The sequence below is a fragment of the Morchella sextelata genome, assembly GCF_020137385.1.
Source record: "Morchella sextelata strain SCLS chromosome Unknown scls_23, whole genome shotgun sequence".
Classification (NCBI taxonomy): Eukaryota; Fungi; Ascomycota; class Pezizomycetes; order Pezizales; family Morchellaceae; genus Morchella; species Morchella sextelata.
The window spans coordinates 1,292,873-1,315,258 of record NW_025408638.1 but is presented as its reverse complement, the minus strand read 5'-3'; the positions used below and the strand labels follow the sequence as shown (position 1 = coordinate 1,315,258).

The window sequence follows — 22,386 nt, the reverse complement described above, 5'->3', positions numbered from 1 at the left end:
CTTTTAAGCTGCAATTAAATGGGCTTCGACTTTTGTGCGTGGCTGTTTGCTGACTTGTTGATGCTAGGGTGTTCTGGGCGCCTCGTATTTTCGCAGCCTCTGGTTTCGTTAGACATGCGCATGCTAGTGGCTATTATCCCATTCTTGCCTCAGAGCTGTGGAGTTTTCGGGATGAATCTATCGGAGGAGGGCTGGGATTGAAAACGATGGGGATCCGGGATTGTAGAGATGGCAGGGGGGATGGAGGGTGATGGGTTGGAACGAGCATGGAAATTACCTGCGTCACAACATATCACTCGCTCCGGCTTGGCACGTGCCTGGATGAAGGCACGTTTTTTTAACACTGACGCGATCTGGTTTCACAAGGCTACGCTACAGCGGCTGAGTTGCATGAAACTGAGTTTACAGAGGCAAGTGCGATAGCGAAAAGTAGGCGGAGGTCGAATCCATACATGTGGTTTATGCCTTACATTACCGTCGAAATGGGTAAAAGTTTAGGAAAAGTTCTAACGCGCCTGCGTACAAAACCCATACTGGATGGCCGGCCGACACACCTCAAAATTTCCGTCTTAGTATACCCGGGGGCAAAGCTCTCTCTACTCTTCCATTGCAAGTCATATCCACATCTTCCACCCCACACCCACAACCACAACCACAACCACTTCTCCAGCACAAAAAAGACGAAATGCCGAGTGACAAAAGACTTATGTGATCAGTATCATCCCTCAAGAGCGTCGCTACCATGTTGGGCTTTCTGTCACTGCTTCCACCCCGGGTTGAACCGGTGGTGTCATGCAACGTAGCAGAGGCTATTACCCCTCGACCACGCCACGATGTTGTGAAGGGGGCTTGGGTGGTATATGAACGGCTGGACGGCTTATCCGATTGATAAGATTGATAAGAAACTGGAGGGTGGCCAGTCACCGCTACCACCACCACCACGAAGGAGTCTGGTGTATGAGCAACTCGACCTTGGGACTCGCGCCGTACATCCTCTCTGGAAGACAGGAGCCATTTCAAGCCTTCGACCCTAGTCCGCGAGCTTACAATACGATCGAAACGTGTAAGAGAAACTGCTTACTTCGCCTTGGGGTCAACTTCTTTCTTCGACGGTTTGCTAAAACAATTCAGTTCTCCTCTATGACACCCCCCGTGCACCTAGCCGTCGCTGCCACACATGCCTCACCTGCCGAGAGCGTAACCTTCGTTTGGAAGTCCTGCGTAGTCGTTTCCTTATCGATGGCAGCCATACCCCTTTACTGCGGGAAGATTCTCGCTTTTACGAACGGTTGACCGCTGGACGAGCGGCACTTTTGCAGTGGCGACGGGGGAGATCTAGTTTAGTGAGACTCATACGCGTACCGTGGATAGACCGTTACCCCGGAGTTGCGGAGGTGGGGGGTTTTGTTTCTTGGGAGATGTTGAGACTGGGGATGATGCGGGTTATGCATATGGGGATGGCGAGGCCGTGGTAGGGTGGACTGTTGGTAGAAACGCGCACAGGATCAAAGATTGACGTCACAGCTTATCACTCGGCTAGGCTTGGCACACGTGCACATAGGAATAGACAGATGCCACCTTATCCTAAATAACACGCTGGAGGCCACACCTACAGAAGCCGTACTGGAGGCACAATCTCACCCCATAATCCGCCCCGGATGCACAGCTTACCGGTGCTACTAGAGGTCGATCAACACTACACAATTATCGCACCACCGCCGAGCGATCCGACCCATTGTAGCTATTGAAGGGCATCTCGTCTAGCTTATTGTGCTTGCGTCCTAACCGCGGATTTCCATTATGGGGGGAGAGCTATACTTGTGTTTCTTTTTTTTCCCCTTGCTTTTCACATGTTTTAAGTTTTTCGGGGGCACTAAACGTCCGAACAGAACCACATGCAAATGGACGTTCCATCACGGACGGCACGGGAGTCGACGGACATCGTTCACCTCACCTGGTGAACGCAACATCTGACCATCCCAGTACTCTAGTAACAGCTATTCGTAGAGGTAACCCTAGCTATCCCCAAGCTGTCGCGAAAACGCTGACCTACTAAAAGAAAAAAGCAAATTTGGTGTGGCTTTACTAACAGATCCCGTCATCTCTTTTATCAAATAATAGATCTCTCATACAGATCTAATTCCTCTGTTATAGGGGTAGCATCGACAGCTTAAGGGATACATACCCTAGGCTTAACGGAGTTTAGACCTGCGTGAAGGGCTACTCTATATATGGTAGAGGAGACATTGAGCTTGCGTTCTAGAATCAACACTGCTTGATCCGCGCGCTATTCATCAAAGAAGCGCACCGTTGCAATGCCGCCGCTTGGCTTTCGGTTCATAGTGATATCTGGAGTCGGTTACATATGATATGGGCCTGAAAATAAGGACACGCTGTTATTTACGGGGGGTGCGTAGTCTGTTAGCTCTAGGGGCACTCTGGAACTTTAGAGGTGGTTGTGCGTGGGGGGTGGAGAAGAGTGCGAGGTTAGGAGCGTAGAGAAAGGGGAAAGGAGATTGCAGTCATCGAAAGAGCCAACAACACACGCATATGTACCCGGTGAGACGAGGGCTCGTTCTGCTACTTTTGCACTTATAAGTGCAAGAAAATATGTGCTGCTATAAAGGTGAGGCTTGCTTACTGTATTCCCCCCAACCAATACTCCCGGCTCTTGCGCTGCCTGTTCGTGGGGGGTTCTGACAATAGAGGCTATATTGGGTAATTCTAATAGGCTACGTATGCTTCGTGGGCCTGTATCTGAGGTTGTGCTTGCTCTTAATAGATATAGGAGTGGGATGTGGGATGTGTCCGTATTGCAAGCTGTCCTACGCGTTCCGCGTATTTGCTATTTTCGCGGCATATAGCTAACGATATAAAGCGGTGGGTAACAAGTGATGGAACGCCCTTAGAATACCTGTTTTAAGTAAAACGCCACCAACATATAGTGTTCGCAGGTATAACTGTACCTCGGGGAGTTCCATCACTTATTACCTACCGCTGTACATAGTTGATTGAAGCGCGCATCTTTTACACCTCCACTTGAGCATTGCTATCAGGTTCTCATCCGTATAAATCCTTTTCCGGTAGACAAAAGGAATATAGGTCTTTGAGACTGCGTAGTGGGAGTTGGGCGACTAACCCAGGATCAACGAAGCACGGGCCGCGAACGATCTCGTCATTTGCTGATGAATAAGCCCGCGGAAACATCGGAAACCTGATTCCTGTAGCGAGGGTAGGCTATTCTAGCCAGTCGAGTCGACTGGTATAAATATAGACTCCTCCCACACATGTATGGCCCTTCCTTCCCACACACGGATGGAGGGAGGCCCTGGGTACAAGCTTTCTGCAGATGGGTATACGTAACTCCCCCCCCCCCTAGTGCTGCTCTTCATCAAGCTTTCCCAGAGCTGCAGGACGAGGAGGTACGTGCTCGCTTGGTGTGTTGTGTGCTTACAACGCGTCGAATCGCGAGCGGTACAAGGGCATCCTGGTGGGCATCGATGTGAGTTTTTGCGGTTTCGTTGTGTGCAGCATGTTCGTGGGCTGTACTCTAGCGTTCTTCTTGTAGCATTGAGAGAGAGAGATCCGTAATTCTCTCTTCCTTGGACCCCCCCCCCCCAATCCTCAGCCACCGCCGCAACGCTCTTGAAACACACCACCGGTATGTAGCAGAAAGTGAAGGGACGCACCAATGCGCGTGCGTGCACACCCATGTCGTTCGGAAACTCGGATCTGCCCAAACACAAGCTTTCTCACCCGTTCTGAAGCGAGACGCGCGGCTGCTCTCCGAATCTCGGTACACACCGCGGGCAAACGGCAGCGCAGTCGAACAGCAAAAAAGCAAAGCAAGAAAAAACACCCTTTTCTCGTGAGGTGTGAGGTGTGTGGTGTGTGGTGTGTGGTGTGTGTGTGTGTATTTGCAATTCTCTGCGGGGGGGGACGCGTACCATGGTGGCCAGCAACTGCAAATAGATCTCGAGACTCCCCACCATCTCCGCAAGCTGTGGCGTCGGGCTGTCTTTATTTTATCTGGAAGCGGGCTTGCTCTGCTCTGGGATCTACACTGCATGCATGCACTTCTGTGTCAGCCCTACAACACAACACACAACACACACCACACACACACAAAGCAAACCCCCTGAAAGCCAAGCCCGGGGAATCCCAGGGATCGGCGCGGGACCGAGAGGGTGGGCCGCAACACCACCACCACGCCTCCATAGACAAAGAGCACACATAAAGACCCGCCTCCCCTCCCCTCCTCTTCTGAACCTCCAACAATACATCAAATACATCAAATACATCAAAATGGCGCCCCGACCCCAGACTGCACCCGCAAGCACCTGGCTCCCCCGCCTGATCCTCGTCTACGCCGCAGACTGGGCCCTCATCATCGCAACCATCGCCTTCGCCGGCTCCATGTCCTTCTGGGCCACCCCCTCCGCCCGCCCCTTCTCCCTCGGCGACCCCAGCATCGCCTACCCCTACCAAACCCACGCCAAGATCTCCACCGCCCTGCTCGTCGTCCTCGCGGGCCTCGTCCCCGCGGTCGCGTGTGTGGCTGTCCCACTGCTGCTGTCGCCCTCGGCGGCGACAGCAAAGAGGAGGATATATGCGGCGAACAAGGCCCTGCTGGGCCTGCTGCTGAGCATTGCGATGGCGATGCTGCTGACGGACGCGCTCAAGAACCTGATGGGGAAGCCGCGGCCGGATATGATCTCGCGGTGCGCGCCGGCGGAGGAGTTTCTGGGCGCGGCGCAGACGGGGTGGGGCCTGGTGAGCTGGGAGGTGTGTGGCAACCTGGGGAGTAAGCAGCTGGCGGATGGGTTTAGGAGCTTTCCGAGTGGGCATGCTAGTAGTATGTTTTTCCCCCTTTCTGTTTGTGTGAGGGGGTTAGGAGCTGGTTACTGACTGTGTGCTTGTGATTGGTAGTGAGTTTTGCTGGCCTGACATACACATCCCTCTTCCTCGCCTCCTTCATCTTCAGCATGCAGATGCCGTTCGCCCGTAAAATCACGCACTTCTCCTCCTCCACCGGGACCGCCGCCTCGGCCGCGCCGTCGGCGCACCCGAAGGTGCCGCAGATGCTGAGCTTTGCGGTCGTGGCGACGCCGATGCTGCTGGCGACATATGTGGCGTCGACAAGGTGGAGCGATTACCGCCACCATGGGTTCGATGTGCTGTTTGGGAGCTTTGAGGGGATCGTGTGTGCGCTCGTCGGGTGGGGGTGGTATGGTGTTTTCTCGTGCAGGAGGGAGGTGGTGGCCGGGGAGAAGGAGAGCGGGGAGGAGGTGGAGATGATGACGGGCGGGTTTGGGGCGAAGGGGGGACCGAGCGGCGCGGAGAGGTATGTGTAGGTTGAGGTTGGGGAGTGTTTTGGGTAGGGCTGGTGTTTGGTGCGGTCTCTTTGCTTTTTTTTTTCTTTTAGCGGTTTCTTTTATTTAAGGTAGTGATTTAGGAGGTTTATTTGCTGGCTTATGTACCGGCTACTGCATATCTCTTAGAAATTCATTAGCATATTGATAAATATATTGGATACCCCATAACCCCGTGAGCCGTGGTTCTTCTTTGACAATCCTAAACTCTTTTACCTCTGTGCCACTAGAAATGTCGAACCCTAAGCTTATGCTGGCCCAAACCTCTGGTCTGCCGTATCCCCAAGGCACTCACTCCTTTGTCACAAAGTCCACCGCTAGCTACGCCTGCCCAGCCAGGCATGTAGAGGCCCATGCACGCCGCATTTCGGAAACCCCTCTATCCATAAACAAGAGTCTATCATACAAGCACCATGATGATCCAGTTCTTTTGTGGTCTGCCGCACCATCCGGACCCCCTCCCCCCCCCCGTAGCGATTAGTCCAAATCCCAATAGTTTCTACACAAAGCCGAGTGATAGATTATGACTACAATTAACCATGGTGTGCGCCCAGTCTCAAAGGTAATTCGAAAATGACGGAAAGTCGACGGCTAATAACTTTTTTTGTTAAAAAAAGGAAATCTACACAAATCGAAATGTAGTACTACTAGTTGTAAAGTTTTTTTTAGTTCTAGTGTAGTAGTGTGCAAAAATTCTTTGATATCTATTCTAGTTGTAAAAAAGTTATTAGCAAAGCTTGAAATTGCGCATTTTTTTTTTTACTATGTAGAAAAAAAGCGCCGGGAACTGAGCAAAGTGGAATTTATACCCCTCCCCCCCAAAAGTGAATGGCGGCAGAAATGCAGCAAAAGTGGCTAGGAATAAGCCCTCTCATTAGATTTGAAATTCACCTTGCGGCTACGATTGTTCCACGTCCAGATACCGCCGTGGCAACTTTAAGAGTTTGTTTACACCATACAGCCTCTATCCTTCTGTATGCTGCACACACTCTTAAAACTGACGCGGTGGTATTTCGAATTAAAATAATGGATCATCAAAAGGTGAATTTCAATGCTAATGAGAGAACTTATTTCTAGCCATATTGCCGTATTCCTGCCGCAATTTACTTTTGAGCAGTGTAAATGGGTATAATTCTGTTCAACTTTGCTCAGTCTTGGCACTTTTTACATACAAAAAAATGCTTGATTTCAAGCTCTAAGAATTTTCACAACCAAAAATAGATTTTAAAAAATTTGGACAATGGAATTAAACTTTATAACTAGTACTACATTTCCATCTTAAATATTTTTTTTTTTAACTTTTTTCATCAAAAGGTTATTAGTCATCGACTTTCCATCGTTTTTGGATACCTGTAAAACTGGATACACCATACCATGAAAACGGAGGAAGAGATGAAATGGCAGCAATAACTCCAATTTTAGCACTGATATCAGTAGCGTGACAGCTGCAACTCTTAGCGCGTACTTGCAAGCGTTACTAAGTCAGTGACTGAGAATTATGCACTATTTAATCGCAAGTGAATTGCTAATTGAAATCCCTTCAAAAGTCGGTTGTTATTGAGACTCAAGGGTTATGGAATAGTACTACTTTAATCAGGTTATTAATTTGACAAGCCCTCGTTTGTGTATTCTGGGTTCGGCAACTCTTGTATGTATATTTTGGTAACCGTAGCATATAAGCGTACTCCCAAAACCGTTACCTAGATTCCTATTTTTCATTCACTAAGTGTTTTGTCAAAACTACTCTGATTTCAAACAAAAGAGTAAATATTGAAGATAACCAAAACTATAGAAATATATTGCGTAAGATTACCGGTATATTCATAATTTGAAATCAACGAGTACATAAAGTTACTTCTTGATGGATTCTCAAGCTTAACCGTCAATCTGTCTGAGTTGTTAGGGTGAGAATTGTATTTTGTTCTATTGCAATCAGCATAAGTTCTTCAACGGTAAAGACTTAACCCTCATGAAGTACAGTGGTAGTTAATAAGTGATGGATTACATTGAGGTACAGTTATACTTGCAAACACTGTATGTTGTTGGCGTTTTACCTAAAAAAGATATAACCGTATCTCAGGCCATTCCATCACATATTACCTACCGCTGTTGAATATCATCACCATACTGATATAGTAGAGATCGACTATACTTGTTGACGAAGACCACTAGCAATTCACAGTATAAATCAAATGCTGATTGAGTTCAACAAGAGCGGAAGAGGCCTTCTGTATAGAGAAGGGAGATAATCATGGGGAAGCTACTACTAATGAGCGATATAGCTATAGCGCGATTAACTGCAGAAGCAGCTGAAATGGCCAATAAAACACGAATGTGAACCGAAGTATGAGGACATGGAAAAGCATTGGAGTGAGTATAATAAGAGTCCGGCTGATTGGAGGCCGGGAGGTAATTCTTTCCCTGACGTTCCTATTGCCAAAGTCTTGTTACGAGGTTAATCAGACTTAAAGGGAAATAGAGGTACAAAGTCAGGTTACGTAAAGTATTATATAATTGCAGCACGGTCAGGCAACTAATGAGCACAACCGAAGTCGGGGTTCATGAAGGTGAGGACGAGGACTGGAACTGAAACTAGGATGAGGACTGGAGCAGGATTCCTCTTAGTATTATATACCAGGTTAAACGAGTTCAGGTTCAGAACAAGAACGGGGACTGAGACATGAGGATCGGGCTTGATACCGACAGAACTGGAATTTACGCAAAGAGAATATATTCAGTGTAACGGACAAGAAGTAACAGAGAATACAAGCTAAGACGAGGGGTAATAACAAGAGAAATGAGTAAACAAGAAACAAAAAAAAAATAGAAAGAAGGACAAATAACCCTTTATATAACCGTACTGATTTCCGTACTGGATGGCCCCTAAATCCATGCAACGGAAACCCATAGAAAACACAATCACTAATCCAACCGAAGCTCAATAACTCCCTTTCCATCTTTACGCCATAACCCAATACAAAACCGCGTATAAAACGCCAGAACAAGTGTAGAGGATGCATTCCACCAACTCAACCGGAGACAGTGCTATAAGACCTCGGGCAGGGAATAGATACGATGGAGTGACAGGTTTTCCTATGATCTTTTCCCGTTTTTGGTATTTGGAGGTGAGGGCGGGCTGCGTGTACATACATCGAACAAGTTAAATAGCGGGTTGTCAATCGTCCCAAACTCTAAGCCGAGTGATATTTCATGATTAATCATGATTTCTCCCTTTTGCCCTACTTTGCCTCCTCCCGTTCCTACCACCTACGATTTTTTTGTGAAATTTGTTCTCGTGCACTCTGCATCAATACATCCGTCGTATTTCATTTCGGAATTTCAGCGGTCAAGTGTTGCATGTCCTCTCTTGCCACACCCGCACATGCGACCTTAACCTTCAGTTCACCATCTGCCAACATTTCCCACCGCTCGTCACATCTATAGCGGAAGAGGAATCTACACATGTCAAAAAAAAAAAAGAACCTGTGTACACAAATACTAGGAACCTCAACAAAACCTCTTTTGTGTCTAGGACCCACTAAGTCAATATAGAAGTAAACCGCAGCACTCCTCATCGCGCTGTCGCCATGACGGGCCCAGAAGCGAGTCAAACCAGAATGAAGCAATGACTTGGGGAGGGGGGGGGTGGTGCACCACCGGAGCTGGGCGTGGTGGTCAAATGCGGTGCAGAGTCGGTGTACGGCGTTAATTTCTCTGGGTAGGAGGGTATCGAGCGGTATGTAGAATTATGCGTAGGGATGAGATGGTAGGTCTGAGCCTCCGGTTCTGTTTGAATATAAGGTTCACTAGTCCACGGTTGCTAGACACTACGGCGATGGCGGAGGAGGGGAATAAAAGGTACAGCCCCCTTCTTATTCTTCATTATATCTCCTTGAATTTATCTCCACGATCGTATATAACTGTGCTTCGCTGAAGCCTCCCCTTTTCTAACATTAGAGTTTCCTGAAATAACAGGGCTCGGGGGTACAGAAAGATACTACAGATAAACATATGTCGCCGGATTCGAAGGGCCTCAATAAAAGAATATTTGCAACAATTAAAGTGGCTTGGTAACAACACGGCGCCGAGATAGTGCAAACTCGGCACAATTTGAGTATAAACCCAACTTCAACCTTTCAGCAGGTAGGCACACTGGATACCCTTACTTTATCGCCGTCCCTTTCTAGCCGGGGCTTGATCCTTGGGACAACTGATGGACTGCGGGATTACTTTTCAGTGCACGGCGAATGTATCTGTCTGTCACTAAAGAAAAGAAACAATTTCAAAACTAGAGAAAGGGGGCATATTAGGATCTAAATCCAGAACGAGCTCAAAATTCGCATATTAAACAGCACAACAGGACCCATAGCATTACATCAGGAAACCAAAGAACGAAATATCGAGCTTAACTCGCGTAAATCCATTTTTTATAGTATCTAGTACAAGTTTGCGGTGCTGCGAATTTCCCCTTGACTAGTTCTGACTCCTGAGTTGATTTCGGCGAAATCGACTCTGTAAAACAGCAGACGCACGGGCTACTTATCCCATCTCTCGATACCATCGATAGCCTCTATTTCTACGGGCCTATAGTTGGTGGTAGGTATAGAGGGGCCACGGACGGCAGGAGCAGCCCGGACGACAGGTGCAGCCTGGACGACAGGTGCGGCAGGGACCAAAGAGCCAGCAGAGGCTACAGGCGCAGTAGGGACGACAGTGGCAGCGGGCCCTGTAAGACAACGACGCTTGGGTACAGGCACGGGCACGTCTCTATCGCTCTCCTCGATCTGACGCTTGGGTGCAGGGACGGGCATGCCTCTACCGCTCTCCCCGGTCTGGCGCTTGGGTGTAGGCCGGACGGACATGTCTGCAGCGCTCTCCCGAGCCTTCCTCCGCCTTCTCCTCTGCCTCTGCCTTGACCACCCCGACTGTCTCGGCGCTGCGCTCAGCGGCATCGGCGCTGCGGTCGGCACAATTGTCGGCGGTGCTGCGCTCAACAGCAGGCTGGGAACCGGTGCGGCATTGGTATTGATAGCGGCTTGCATTGACGACAGCAGGAAACCGGTTGGAAAGCCTGCTCGGTAGCCAGCGTTGTAACCCTCTAGGAAGGTGGCTTGGTTGATCTCTTGGGCGGACATCTCGTGGAACGGATTTAGGCAGCGGGTTGGGTTGGACGAGGACAGCAGGTTGGGTTGGGAGTTGGGTTGATACATGTACGTGTATACGCATGCTTGGCTGTGGGTACTTGTAGTTCCTTTCTATGGAGAGGGCGGGTCCACTAGTTTCTTCCTTTCCTTTCTACCATTGGCCGTACCATTCTCTGCACTTCTTATACTCTCTCTATTTTCTTAGCTAGTGGTATTTAAAGGAACTTATACTCCGGCTCTCGGAATAAATCAAGGACATAACTCTACGCCCCACGTACAGCAGTCCCAACTCAAGCCGCTATAGATTACGGTCTGCATGCGAGTATGAATTAAACAAAACAAAACAAAAAAGTCCTAACTCAGCATATCACGTGACGCTCCTGCGAGGCCGAGTGATACCTTATGACTAGCTCTTCCACCTGACCGTGTCCCCGCCTGACTGCGTGTTAACGGATTTGCCTAAAAGCCTAGTCCCAACTTGTCAGCTACGATCTTTAAAACATCTATACTGGCCTACTGAACAGCCCTTTTCCGCTGGTGTGTCACTTGTTTGCCACGGGAGAGGCTAGAGGTTCCTGTCGAAGTTTATATCTACGAGGTCTAGAGCAGAGGTTAGCTAGTCGTAAAATCGGAGTCATATTAGCATGGTATTTGAGAGATAGAGGTTGGTTTGCCGGTGGAGTCGCATGCTTGCAGTTGCCTGTGATAGGTACTCCTTCCTCGAAAAGGTTTATGGGTGAGGCAATAAAGCGGAGGTACCTGCATCGAAGGGTCTGCTTCTGTTGGTATTACTTGATCAGATGATTAGCTGATTCGGGAGGATGAGTAGGTCTGCCGCTGACTTATCCCTGGCTATTGATTTGCGGATAGTGTTCGGTAGCTGCGCTGTGTAACCCTTCCTGTGCCGCATGTAATTAGCTAGGCGATCAACGTCAACCTCAACGACGCATCTTCAAAAATCTTCGAAATGCTGCCCCCACCACACGAATCAACGCCACCGTCAACTGGTAACCATTCCATTATAGATATAGCCACACCGTATGGAGAGGATCTTCTGCCTGCCACCGGACATCAATCATGTCGGGTGTTTCAATACCCATAGCCAGCTACAGGGCACAGATAACCGGCTCTCCAGAAGGGAATCACACAACCCAGCTGATCGTCGATTGCTGCTAATTGGCGGAGCTTATCTTAGCCTGTTATACGTTTGACTGTCTTTGGATTCGACTATATCTTAAAGAGTCAGGACCTAGGATTCATGATGATCCGGAGAGACTGGACCTCACTGAATCTGCCCATGCGCATACTTGGTACTAGACTGAACTACCTTCCACGTAAAGGAGTGGCAGGGCCATGAAGACAGGTTGTGGGAGTTGTGATAAGAGAGTGCAAGAGATGCCGGGTGAAGGGTCTCTATACGCTGGTACGATTAATGTGCATCGAATAGGTACTCGCATCATATAAAACTCATGATCTAATGGGCGGGCGAGATGATTGAGCGACCGATCGATGTTTTGCCGCTGGCTATCTCGAGTCTAATGCATCTTGTTAATTATAAACTTCCTCTAGATTGGAATAATGAGTTTTTTTCCTTTCTCTCTAGACACCGTATCGAAGCTTAGGGATGATGATTGAGAGCAGTGTAAAAATACGGCTTCGTTCATGGATATACCTACGGTCCATTCTGTTGTGTCCCTTCTTCGGGAACCTCTTTGGAGTTTATCTTCTCTCGAACTAGATCACGCTTCAGCCATGGTCTTCGGTCTCCAGCTACCCTTAGTGTTCCAGAAGATACTATCACCGGGAAATCTCGCACAGATGAGTTGAGAAAGGAATCGACTAGACTCCCGCTCTATGACGGATGACGGATGAGAACGCACCAATATTGAAAGCAGGCGCGTGGGGCCGATGGATGATTGCAAATCCCGTTCGCGGAACCAGGTGTTGTTGTTTACTTCACGTCAATTGTCAATGGTTCCGACCCTTTGATAACGCCAGATTTCACTTGAACACCCTTGTTCATATTTCACTAGAATATTCATAAGAACAGGCACCCCGTGAGACTACAAATCACAAAAGAAAGGAACCATATTTCTATGAATTACCACAAGGGATCTGTATCCGAGATATTGTGGCGTAGAATGTTCCCGGTATAAAAGGGCAATTTCGAGGGGGAACATCATGGAGGGAAGTGGACTACAAATAGGAAAACATGAGAAATTAATACATGTTGCAGTGCTCGGTTATGTTAAGGTCTATATTAAAAAGTTGTGACTAATGGATAAGTAACGAGCAGCAGGTGTTTACAGCACAGATGCGAATTTCACATACCGGCCGTCACCAGCTTCACGAACTGAATAAAATCAGTCCTTTTATCGTTTACAACAACAAGAGAGATCCAGGAGCCTATAGATACGGGGGATGCTGTCTATCATGCTAGTAGAGCTCTAGAGAAAAAATATAAAAAAGAAAAATCAAAAAGTTAATTTAACTCCCACCGGGCGGAGGATTTGAACCTTCCTGCCCAGTGTAACGGGTTGGGTAGTATGTGCTGAGGCCTAACCATTAGGCCACGCACCCCGCTGAAAGTATATTTCTGGACTCGCTTTTCAGTGAGCTATTTTGGGGAGTTTCTGACTAATCAGTGGTCAGTAATGATGTGAGGATTGAAGGGTCAACCAACCCGCGGAGACGGTGGAATCAAGTGTCTACTTGTATAGAAGGTAAGCTATGCACGAGAAAATACCAGATGTGGCAATGTCCGATAGTGTGGTCGTGAGGACGAGCGTCCTTGTGTTCTTGCCTCGAAGACATGCCCTCGGTAATAAACAAGCATAGTGGTCTAAAAGGACAAGGAGCACCAAGGACGCTGCCTGCCCTTGCCTTGAGAACCCCCAAGCACGATTTTTGGCTATAATGTGCATTTAATGTGCTAGATTCAGATGAGGTCAGGAATGGATAAGTAATAAAAAGTACAGCTTTTTGCTCTCTCGCAACATCCTCGAGGCACCTCGAGCATAACAGTGTCGGACACCGAGGATTAAGTAGACAAGGACAGATGTCAACGCGGACGAGGCATCTCGAGTGCACCCTCAAATCTCGCCTTGAGCGTCCTCGTGGACCACACTGACATTGTGATTACTCGATTCTAGAAAGGCCTACTTTTCGAGAGTTGTTACTAATAATGGATGACGAGGAGCAGGCACGACTATGCGAACTTTGTATACCGGTCGTTTATGAACCAAGCTTCAAGAACCGAACAAAATCAATCCTTTTTTTTATCGGTTGCGCCAACAAGAGAGATCCGGGCTCCTATGGATACAAAAAATGCTGGATGCTGTCTATCATACTAGCAGAGCTTTGGAAAAAAAAATCAAAAAGTTTTTTTAAACTCCCACCAGGCGGAGGATTTGAACCTTCCTGCCCAATGTAACGGGTTGGGTAGTCGTGCTGAGACCTAACCATTAGGCCACGCACCCCGCTGAAAGAACATTTCTGGACTCGCTTTTGGGAGGGCCATTTTTGGCAGTTTCTGACTAATCATAGTAACGATCGTGATATCGTCATAATGCAATGTGAGGGTTGAAGGGTCAACCGACGTGAATAGTGAGATTAAATGTCAACGCACAGGAAGCTTCGTACGAGAGGATACTGCTTGTTGAAATGTTCAATTTGTCCGGGTCCTTTTACTCCAAATTTGGACAGTGTAAAATCCCACCTCGCAACGAGGGTATTACGTTTTATGTTCCCTATTTCACGATACACCACACCCAGTTGCCGGAATTGGAGTAAAAGACTCGGACGAAGTAAAAATATCAGTAAGTAGGTGTAGTAAATCTCGATCATAGAAAGGTCTATTCGAGAGGTTGTGGCTAATTGATGACGAGGAGTAGGCGGTTACTACAACACTCCTGTGCGAAGTTTGCATACCGGTCGTTTATGAACCCCAAGGACCCAATAAAATCAATCTTTTGATCGTTTTCAACAACCCACGGTATCAGGGAGCTTATATATACGAAGGAGTGCTCTCTATCATACTAATAGAGCTTTAGGAAAAAAGAAATTCAAAAAAGAAGCAAAAGCTTTTTGAACTCCCACCAAGCGCAGGATTGAACCTTCCTGCCCGATGTAACGGGTTGGGTAGTATTTTTGTTTGTTTGTAGGGGATATCGAGCCTTCGGCTCGCCCCAAATTAATTCTTTGTTTTAGCTATTGTAGAAGAAAGGAAAGAAAGAGAAACAAAAAGGAAATGGAAAAAAAAAGTCTAAGAATAGAAAGTACAGAGGTGATGGAGCTAGACGACAGAAAAGGCCACGTTGGCAGAAGACCATGAGTAAAACCCGCCACCTCTCCACCCTCAAGACACTGTGGGCTGGCACCCACTCAACGACGAGGAAAAATAGACAAAGGAGAAGGAAAGGAAATACGTCTCCAGACCCAGAGATACCATTCAGCGTTGAGGAAGAGGAAATATGTCTCTAAAATTGGAGATACCACGAAACAAAGATGTTGAGGAAATGGAAGTAAAACTCGTCTTTAGGCGATAAACCAAGAAGAGGTCATGAAAAAAGAAAAAGAAATTCCCAGCCCGGGGCCAAGTAAAGCAAAGAGAAACAGAAAGAAAGAGAGAGAGATTGAGAGCTCTTGAACTACCATTTCACTATCTCAAAGTCCACCTGGTCCCTAGAGATTTCATCCATAGGGACCCTCCCGACATAAGTAACTCTTGCAGTTCTCGAAACATCCTGGATGAACACGCAGGCTGGCAGATTGCAGATTGGGGGGTAGTAATGACCACGCTGTCGTCATATCCAATGTTAGAGCTGAGGGTAAAGCGAACCGCTTATACGGTGGGATTGATTGAGTGCCTAGAAGAATGTACATACAAACGATTTTTCACGATTTTCAAAGCCTTTGCACCCTTCATTAGGTTCGGGTAGAAAATCAGGGCGACGCTATAGAGGCCAAAGTCAAGCCTGCAAGATGAAAATATCAATACGTGAAGTGGCAATAGTAACGTCTGGAATTATCATTTACGAGACAGCAGTATATTCGCTGTGTTGTGTTATAGGCTGAAAAAGAGAGGAAGACAGGCCACCGAAGGTCTATTTTGGGGCATGTTGACTAATGGTGGTTCGTTACTGCACAGAAATGCGAATATTCTATACTGATCGTTTAAGCAACGTCACGTAACATATCTTAGATAACTTTAGTTATTCGCACAAACAAGCTATTCGAGTGTCTAGAGAAGATATACGGAACTAATTCCTCCCTAAAAGAGCTCAAGATAATTTTTACAAAAAAAAGATCAAAAAGTTTTTTTAAACTCCCACCAGGCGGAGGATTTGAACCTCCTGCCCGATGTAACGGGTTGGGTAGTAAGTGCTGAGAACCATTAGGCCACGCACACCCGCTGAAAGGATATTTCTGGACTCGCATTTGAGAGTAGGCTTAGGAGCTGTTTCTGACTAATCTGTGACTGTGCACGTTGGGGGGATTAGGTGGCAACGTGTTTGGTGTGGGAAACGATGCCCAAATGGGAATGAAGGCCTCTCAACAGTCGGTAGCAGAAGTTTTACTACAAAGTGATCGATTTTTCTATGTTCTATTTAGATGAAATTGCGGTGGACCATGTAGTCATGTTTCTAGAGGTCTACCTAAATGAATTGATAGGAATGCTCATTGCCTATGTACTTGTACGGCGCTCTACTCGAGTGTGTGCAAAAGCCACATGTGTCCTCAAGTTTGATAAAACACGTTCCATAAGCGGCGCTCAAAGTAAAGACAGCAAAAGAAACCCGTTTACCTTCCAAATGCATGATCTTCCAACACGTGTACAGATTAAATTTCAAAGAAACACTCAAAAACATCCCTCAAAACTGCATCAAGAATTTACAGAACCGTCGACACGTACCCCCATCTTCCCATTCCTAACACACACTATCCGAACCGTACTGATGAAAGTATATTCTAACTTCGTGGTCTACTTGTTTCCGAACGCGCACCCCAGAATCGCCTCTCCAATTACAGCCGAGGTCGCGTCTCGAGTCACCAAGAAAGATATCAACAACAGGAACAAGATATCAATTCGGATAATGAGCTATCCCAGACACTCCCTCCTTTATTTTTCATCACAACCTTTTCAGGTCAGTTTACAAGCGCCCCTGTCAGTATGTACGCCAAGCCAAACCAACCGAGTGATAGCTTATGATCAGCCAGTCACCTAGTATAGGCCCTCTCTCATATCACCGTTACCGGTTCACAAGGAACTATAAACCAGCAGCATTACATGATGGCTTGAAGCTAAGAAGTCCTGTAAGTGGCTGTTATGCGATTTTTCCTATCCTCGTGGCCATGGCCATGGCCGCTGAATTGGGACGTGCCAAGACGAGTGATGTTTCATGATTACACATGCGTGTAACACCTCACTTACCTCACGATCTAGCAATGTAAAGTAACACGAAAAATCAACGACTCCAAAGATTTTACGATATTTTCACTACTCTCGAGCTACAGAGATATAGTATTCTTCTACCTGTCATACAACATGAAACCTGCGAAAACAGCGGAAAATCTATCCTCCTAACGAAACACCAGCGAGGAGGTGACGCTCAGGCCCGGCGCCCAACCACAACCAAAACCAGCTCTATATCTCGATATCAACCTGTTGCGCTTTTGCTTCCGCCCAGTCTCCTGCTATTCATCACTGGTAATCTTCTGCTTCCTCCCTTTCGACCTCTCAACCATCTCTGAGTACGGCGCAAGTTGCGCTAAGGTCCCAATTTAGTTCTAGATGCTATCCTTCATTTGGCGGACGATAAAACCATCGTGGGGGAGACAATTGGACGGTGGGTCGGCGGTCTAGAATGCGGGTGATGAGCTCTGTCTTCTATCTGTCGTTTTTGCATCAAGACTTAGACCGGAGTAGGGTGAGTGTCGTCTTATGTTCTGACGATGCTGGCGATTGATGTGTGGGGTTTTCTCTACACAGAGTGGAGATGACTCGAGGGGAGGGTGTGGGTATAGACACTTCCGCGTAGATATTTGTGGTGGCATGCGCCGGGTGAGAGATCTGGTGGAGGGGGTTCTCTGTATTTACCTAAATCGTTCCTCTGCCCGGAGAACATCCGCATCTACCGCCTTGGGCGGTGTTGATCTGAGATACGTAGATTCTGCGGTTATCATAAACCCCCGGATTCTTCAGAAGGCATTATTTTAGGTCATGATACCTCTAGCTCTCTTTCCACACTGCCGGGTCCGGGCCGGCAGCGCTTATCCAGCCCAGCCCTCGTTTTTGAGAGATTATACACTCGCATCGCGTATCCACTCCTCTAGTTGTTTAAGCCTTTAGAAGCACGAAACAGAAGTCAACGCCGCTTTGCAGGAGGATGCTACCAAACACAGCCAAGAAACGCTAGTAATGAGCCTCCAGAATGTAATGAGGACAGTCTGTATCGATACCGACGGTATTGGTGGTGGTATCCATATCATCCACAACTCTCACCCAACAGAACTACCGGGGAAGTGACGTCTGGATTGGCGAGGGGATCAGGTGGGCGCGTTGGTAGATGATTTAGGGCTGTTTCGGCTGCCGCTCATCCTCTCTACAGTCTTTTTAAGAGCATGTAGATTAAGACAAAGTGGGGTATTTCTGGTATCCGGGATTTTGCTGCCAGGCTACGCGGGTTGTAGCGGTAGATGTAGATCCGATATTGATTATTAGAGTATATATCTTGGAATTTATATGGTTGAAACCTCCGGTATTCGCTCTTATGGTTGTTGCCTCCTTTTTTGTTTGTGGAGTTTTGTTTCTGGAGCTGGGTTGTATGAATGTCCCAAGGAGAGCAGTCCGTTTCAGTAAATTTTCCGGCAGGAAGGTGTTTTTCGTATCGTCTATATACTGTTGATATTTTATTTGTCTTGTACTTGTGGGAGTGTGATCGATGGCGGGGTTGTTAATAACGTCGTAGGTCTCGCTCTCAGACTGTGTTTGTTGTCGCACCCCGAATCTTCAACACGAGCTACGTGGTCTATTCTGCTTCCTCTTTTCCACCATACACCATCCCGTCTCGCGTCAACAATTTCGAACTAACACCGCATCTATCGCCTGTAATATTGAAAATCTCCATTCTGTAACCAATCCGCAATTACTCCGGTGGTGCCTACCAACTATGGTGCATACTTGCCTACCCTCAAAAGCGAGTCCAGAAATGTTCTTTCAGCGGGGTGCGTGGCCTAATGGTTAGGTTCTCTGCACATATTACCCAACCCGTTACATCGGGCAGGAGGTTCAAATCCTCCGCCTGGTGGGAGTTAAATTAACTTTTTCTCCTTTTTATATTTTTTTGAAAGCAGAATTCAACTTCATTACATTATCTGTGTGGCCTGATATAAGTATGTAAATAGCTTATTATCAGTGATATACGGCGGTGTTACTTGTTAAATCAATTCGTGAGGCTGTTCGGCTTCGGGAGGGGGCTATTCTTAGAATGAGAGAGTGACTTACGAAAGCACTTTTCAAGATTACATGTTATTACCAACTACTGATTAGTCAGAAACTGCCAAAAATGGCCCCCTCAAAAGTGAGTCCAGAAATGTTCTTTCAGCGGGGTGCGTGGCCTAATGGTTAGGTCTCAGCACGACTACCCAACCCGTTACATTGGGCAGGAAGGTTCAAATCCTCCGCCCGGTGGGAGTTAAATTAACTTTTTGATTTTGATTTTTATATTTTTTTCGGGGGGTGGAATTCGACTTCACTATATCTGTGTGGCCTGGTAAATAGCTTATTATCAGTGAGATACGCCGGTTCTCCTTGTTGAATCAATTCGTGAAGCTGTTCGACTTTGACGAGAAGGTTATTCTTAGAACGAGAACGTGACATGAGGATACGTCGTGTCATTACCAACCACAGATTAGTCAGAACAAACCAAAGCTGACCCACTCAAAACCGAGTTCAGAAGTGTCCTTTCAGCGGGTGTGCGTGGCCTAATGGTTAGGCTCTCAGCACTTACTACCCAACCCGTTACATTGGGCAGGAGGTTCAAATCCTCCGCCTGGTGGGAGTTTAGAAAAACTTTTGCTTCAGTTTTATATTTTTCTCCAAATAACCTTTATAGACAAGAAGCAGAAACCCATGAGTCTATTGGCAGTCAAGCCGCTTGGTGTCGCGAGGCGGGCGAGGTAATTCTTTCTTTTGGTCCTTGAAGCTCGTGAAGGGGTGGTATGGAGAGTACGCCTGGGTGCGCTGTAACCATGTTGTAGTTGCTTGGAAACCATTAGTCACAAACAACCTTAAAATAGACCTTCTGGCAGCGAAGGATTGTTGGTGTATCCAGCTCGCGAGGAAGGATTGGAAAACGAGAGATAAAGGGAACGCGTGTGAGAGCGTCATATTCTATCAGTCGCCTCAACTTTCTGGGACCGTAAACTCTTTTCAATTCGAGATATAGGTGCTTGCATGTGGTTCCTCAAAACAATTTGAAAGATTCCGAAGAGTGGAAATCAACGTTGTAAGATATCGCTCAGGTGTTGGAATAAGTATCTGTATCATATATCGAAGCTCCATTCCGACTTGTCGCAAAGAAGTGGGTGATGCTCCGAATTTCATCGTTTGAGCAGATGTGTGGCTGCGTAGGTATGTCTATTGACACTGTATTTATCAACGGTTTCGAGATCGCACCCCCACTCTTTCTCGTTGGCAGGTGTCAGCGGTTGAGTCGTTATCCCCATAACGGTGATCCAGATAGAGGTCCGGATGTAACCCGCAGTTAAGTTGAGCACAGGTATGAGCCTACTCACATGCCCCGTTTTCCCACGGGTGCGGTTATTGTATACGTAGCTGCTGCTTATATATCCAGAGATAGCACGTTCCCTTGAGATGAAGAGATTCGGGGGGAGTCCGAGTACTCAAGTGGGTAGAGCCGGACACCCACTTGCGTCCAGGGCATTTTCCCCACCAGCTACCAGTTGGATATCCCAGTTCTTGCCACACCAATATGCGCACTTTTTCAGGCGTCTTCTGGCGGTAACCTGGCGAGAGCGTATAAGGACTGGCGGTGTGGTCGCGACTCTCTCCCAGTGACGTGTATAAAGGGACGCCAGGCGGGGTAGATAGAAAGAAGCTAGACATCATCACGTCGATGACCATTTAACATTCCGGGGAAGGGTATGGATGTGGTAGAAAGCCACAAGATGGAGATGGCCTTAGCCGGCATAGTAGGCTGGGAAGGTTGAAAGAGAAGTCTGCTATATCTGAGGGCATAAGGGTATGAGTGGTGTAGGAAAGAAAATTAGGCTTGAACAATGATGGAAATTACACCACACCACACCAGTCGGTCTGTGCGCTGTGGCCTAATGTTTTAGTGTCGTCTAACAATTTAGCTTTCTGGAGCGGTGGCTAAGGCCCTCTCGCCCTCCTCTCCTCTCCCCGTCCCACCTTACCCTTCGCTTCTACCAAAAGAAAAACAAAGAAAAAAAAGGTATCTAACCTCCCCGCGCAGCATAACAAAGTACATAACCCCCTCACAAATTCCACGCCCAATGGTGGTACTATGGTGGATTTATGGTGGAAAATCGATTATGATGCCGCAATAATGTTTTCTACCGGGATGGTTCCCCACCATGTCGGAACTACGCGGCATGTAAATTAGACCCATGAGAGTAGCTATAAGTGACTTTGGGCGTTCGTATAGGACCTCCTTCTCTCGGTTTCGTGGGATAAAGACCACTTGAGGTACGCAAAAACCCTGAGAGTTCGGACCACCTGATTGCAAGGCGAGTAACCATGATACCTATTAGCTCATTGAGATAGAGTTTACTCCAGACCTTAGTTTCTCTGCCTAAGAGCTGGCTCTATTACTAGAATTTCAAGCGTATCTTATCAAACAAACGCCGAAAAGTCTCGGAGACCAGCACATTTGGTGTTCGAGGGAGTTACAGCGCAAGGAGATTAAAGGAAAGAGTAGAAAGAGCATTAATCTTGGCATATAACTACGCTTTCGATAGTAGTGTTCATCAGAAGCGCGTGGCAGTCGTATGAGATTCCGGAGGGGATTGGAAAGGGGAGGGGATTGGAAAGGGGGGGGGGGATTAGAGTGTCTGGAGCTATTAGCTACAGCATATTGACCACGTCCTACGTACGTAGATGTGAGTAAGCGTACAAAGCAACGAACGAACGCGTATGTATTTTCACTTGCACGAAATCTAGACGTGACGGTAATGTGGGATGGCGAGGTACTGTGGGGAAAAATGACCAATCACAAACTACCACTCGTTTGGCTTGGCGGTTACGGGTCGCACTTTCCACGACTTGATTCCCGACTATTCTAAATACAGCTTAAGAGCCTGTGGATGAATCATTTGAGATGCTGCTGTGTCAACACGTTCGACCTCTAACAAGGGCGTTCGGGAAAACCTCATCCACTTGTATCCCATGCTTTCCGCCAACTCCCGGAGGACTAACCTTTAACCTGCATGCTGCGAAGCGCGGACAGCATCTGAAACAGCCGGTAACCAAAACCCGGTACTGTTCTCTTGATGCCGGATTCCTGAATCCCATGCTGTCGCCACTGGGGCACTCTTTTATCCAGCTAGGCATTGTAGTTTTCTTGACTCGGATCCAGTGTAGACACGACGCGAGACTGCACACTTTGACGAAAGGGACCAAGGGAAAGGAGGAACTAAAGCTGCTTGGTATGGAATAGGATCAATCTTGGTCACGCCGTCAAAGTTTGAGTGAGTGCTGTTGACAATTTGTGTGAGGTGTTGAAGTACTGGTAGTTTGGTATAGCGGTATAAGAGCTTGAAGGACCTACTTTATTATATCTATTATAATGTAAAAGAAGGATAAGATGAGGTAGTCTCGGAGCTGA

The 22,386-nt window shown here is 47.3% G+C and overlaps 4 protein-coding genes across 4 annotated transcripts; 3 read left to right on the top strand and 1 right to left on the bottom strand.

The window, feature by feature from the left end:
- Positions 1–4,305: 4,305 nt before the first annotated feature.
- Positions 4,306–5,354, top strand: H6S33_007567 (uncharacterized protein; the record flags this gene model as incomplete). The annotated part of the gene is made up of 2 exons (XM_044838931.1): positions 4,306–4,855; positions 4,930–5,354. The coding sequence occupies 2 exons, from the start codon at positions 4,306–4,308 to the stop codon at positions 5,352–5,354; spliced, it is 975 nt and encodes a 324-aa protein (XP_044689103.1).
- Positions 5,355–9,907: 4,553 nt separating this feature from the next.
- H6S33_007566 (uncharacterized protein) lies at positions 9,908–10,507 on the bottom strand (the record flags this gene model as incomplete). The annotated part of the gene is made up of 1 exon (XM_044838930.1): positions 9,908–10,507. The coding sequence occupies one exon, from the start codon at positions 10,505–10,507 to the stop codon at positions 9,908–9,910; it is 600 nt and encodes a 199-aa protein (XP_044689102.1).
- Positions 10,508–12,697: 2,190 nt separating this feature from the next.
- Positions 12,698–14,629, top strand: H6S33_007565 (uncharacterized protein; the record flags this gene model as incomplete). The annotated part of the gene is made up of 8 exons (XM_044838929.1): positions 12,698–12,769; positions 13,086–13,104; positions 13,169–13,175; positions 13,626–13,650; positions 13,719–13,737; positions 14,291–14,334; positions 14,410–14,510; positions 14,569–14,629. 8 exons carry the CDS (start codon positions 12,698–12,700, stop codon positions 14,627–14,629), a joined length of 348 nt encoding a protein of 115 aa, XP_044689101.1.
- A 1,844-nt stretch (positions 14,630–16,473) lies between these two features.
- On the top strand, positions 16,474–17,484 carry H6S33_007564 (uncharacterized protein; the record flags this gene model as incomplete). The annotated part of the gene is made up of 6 exons (XM_044838927.1): positions 16,474–16,662; positions 16,736–16,831; positions 16,962–16,970; positions 17,114–17,225; positions 17,304–17,364; positions 17,445–17,484. 6 exons carry the CDS (start codon positions 16,474–16,476, stop codon positions 17,482–17,484), a joined length of 507 nt encoding a protein of 168 aa, XP_044689100.1.
- Between the last annotated feature and the right edge of the window lie 4,902 nt (positions 17,485–22,386).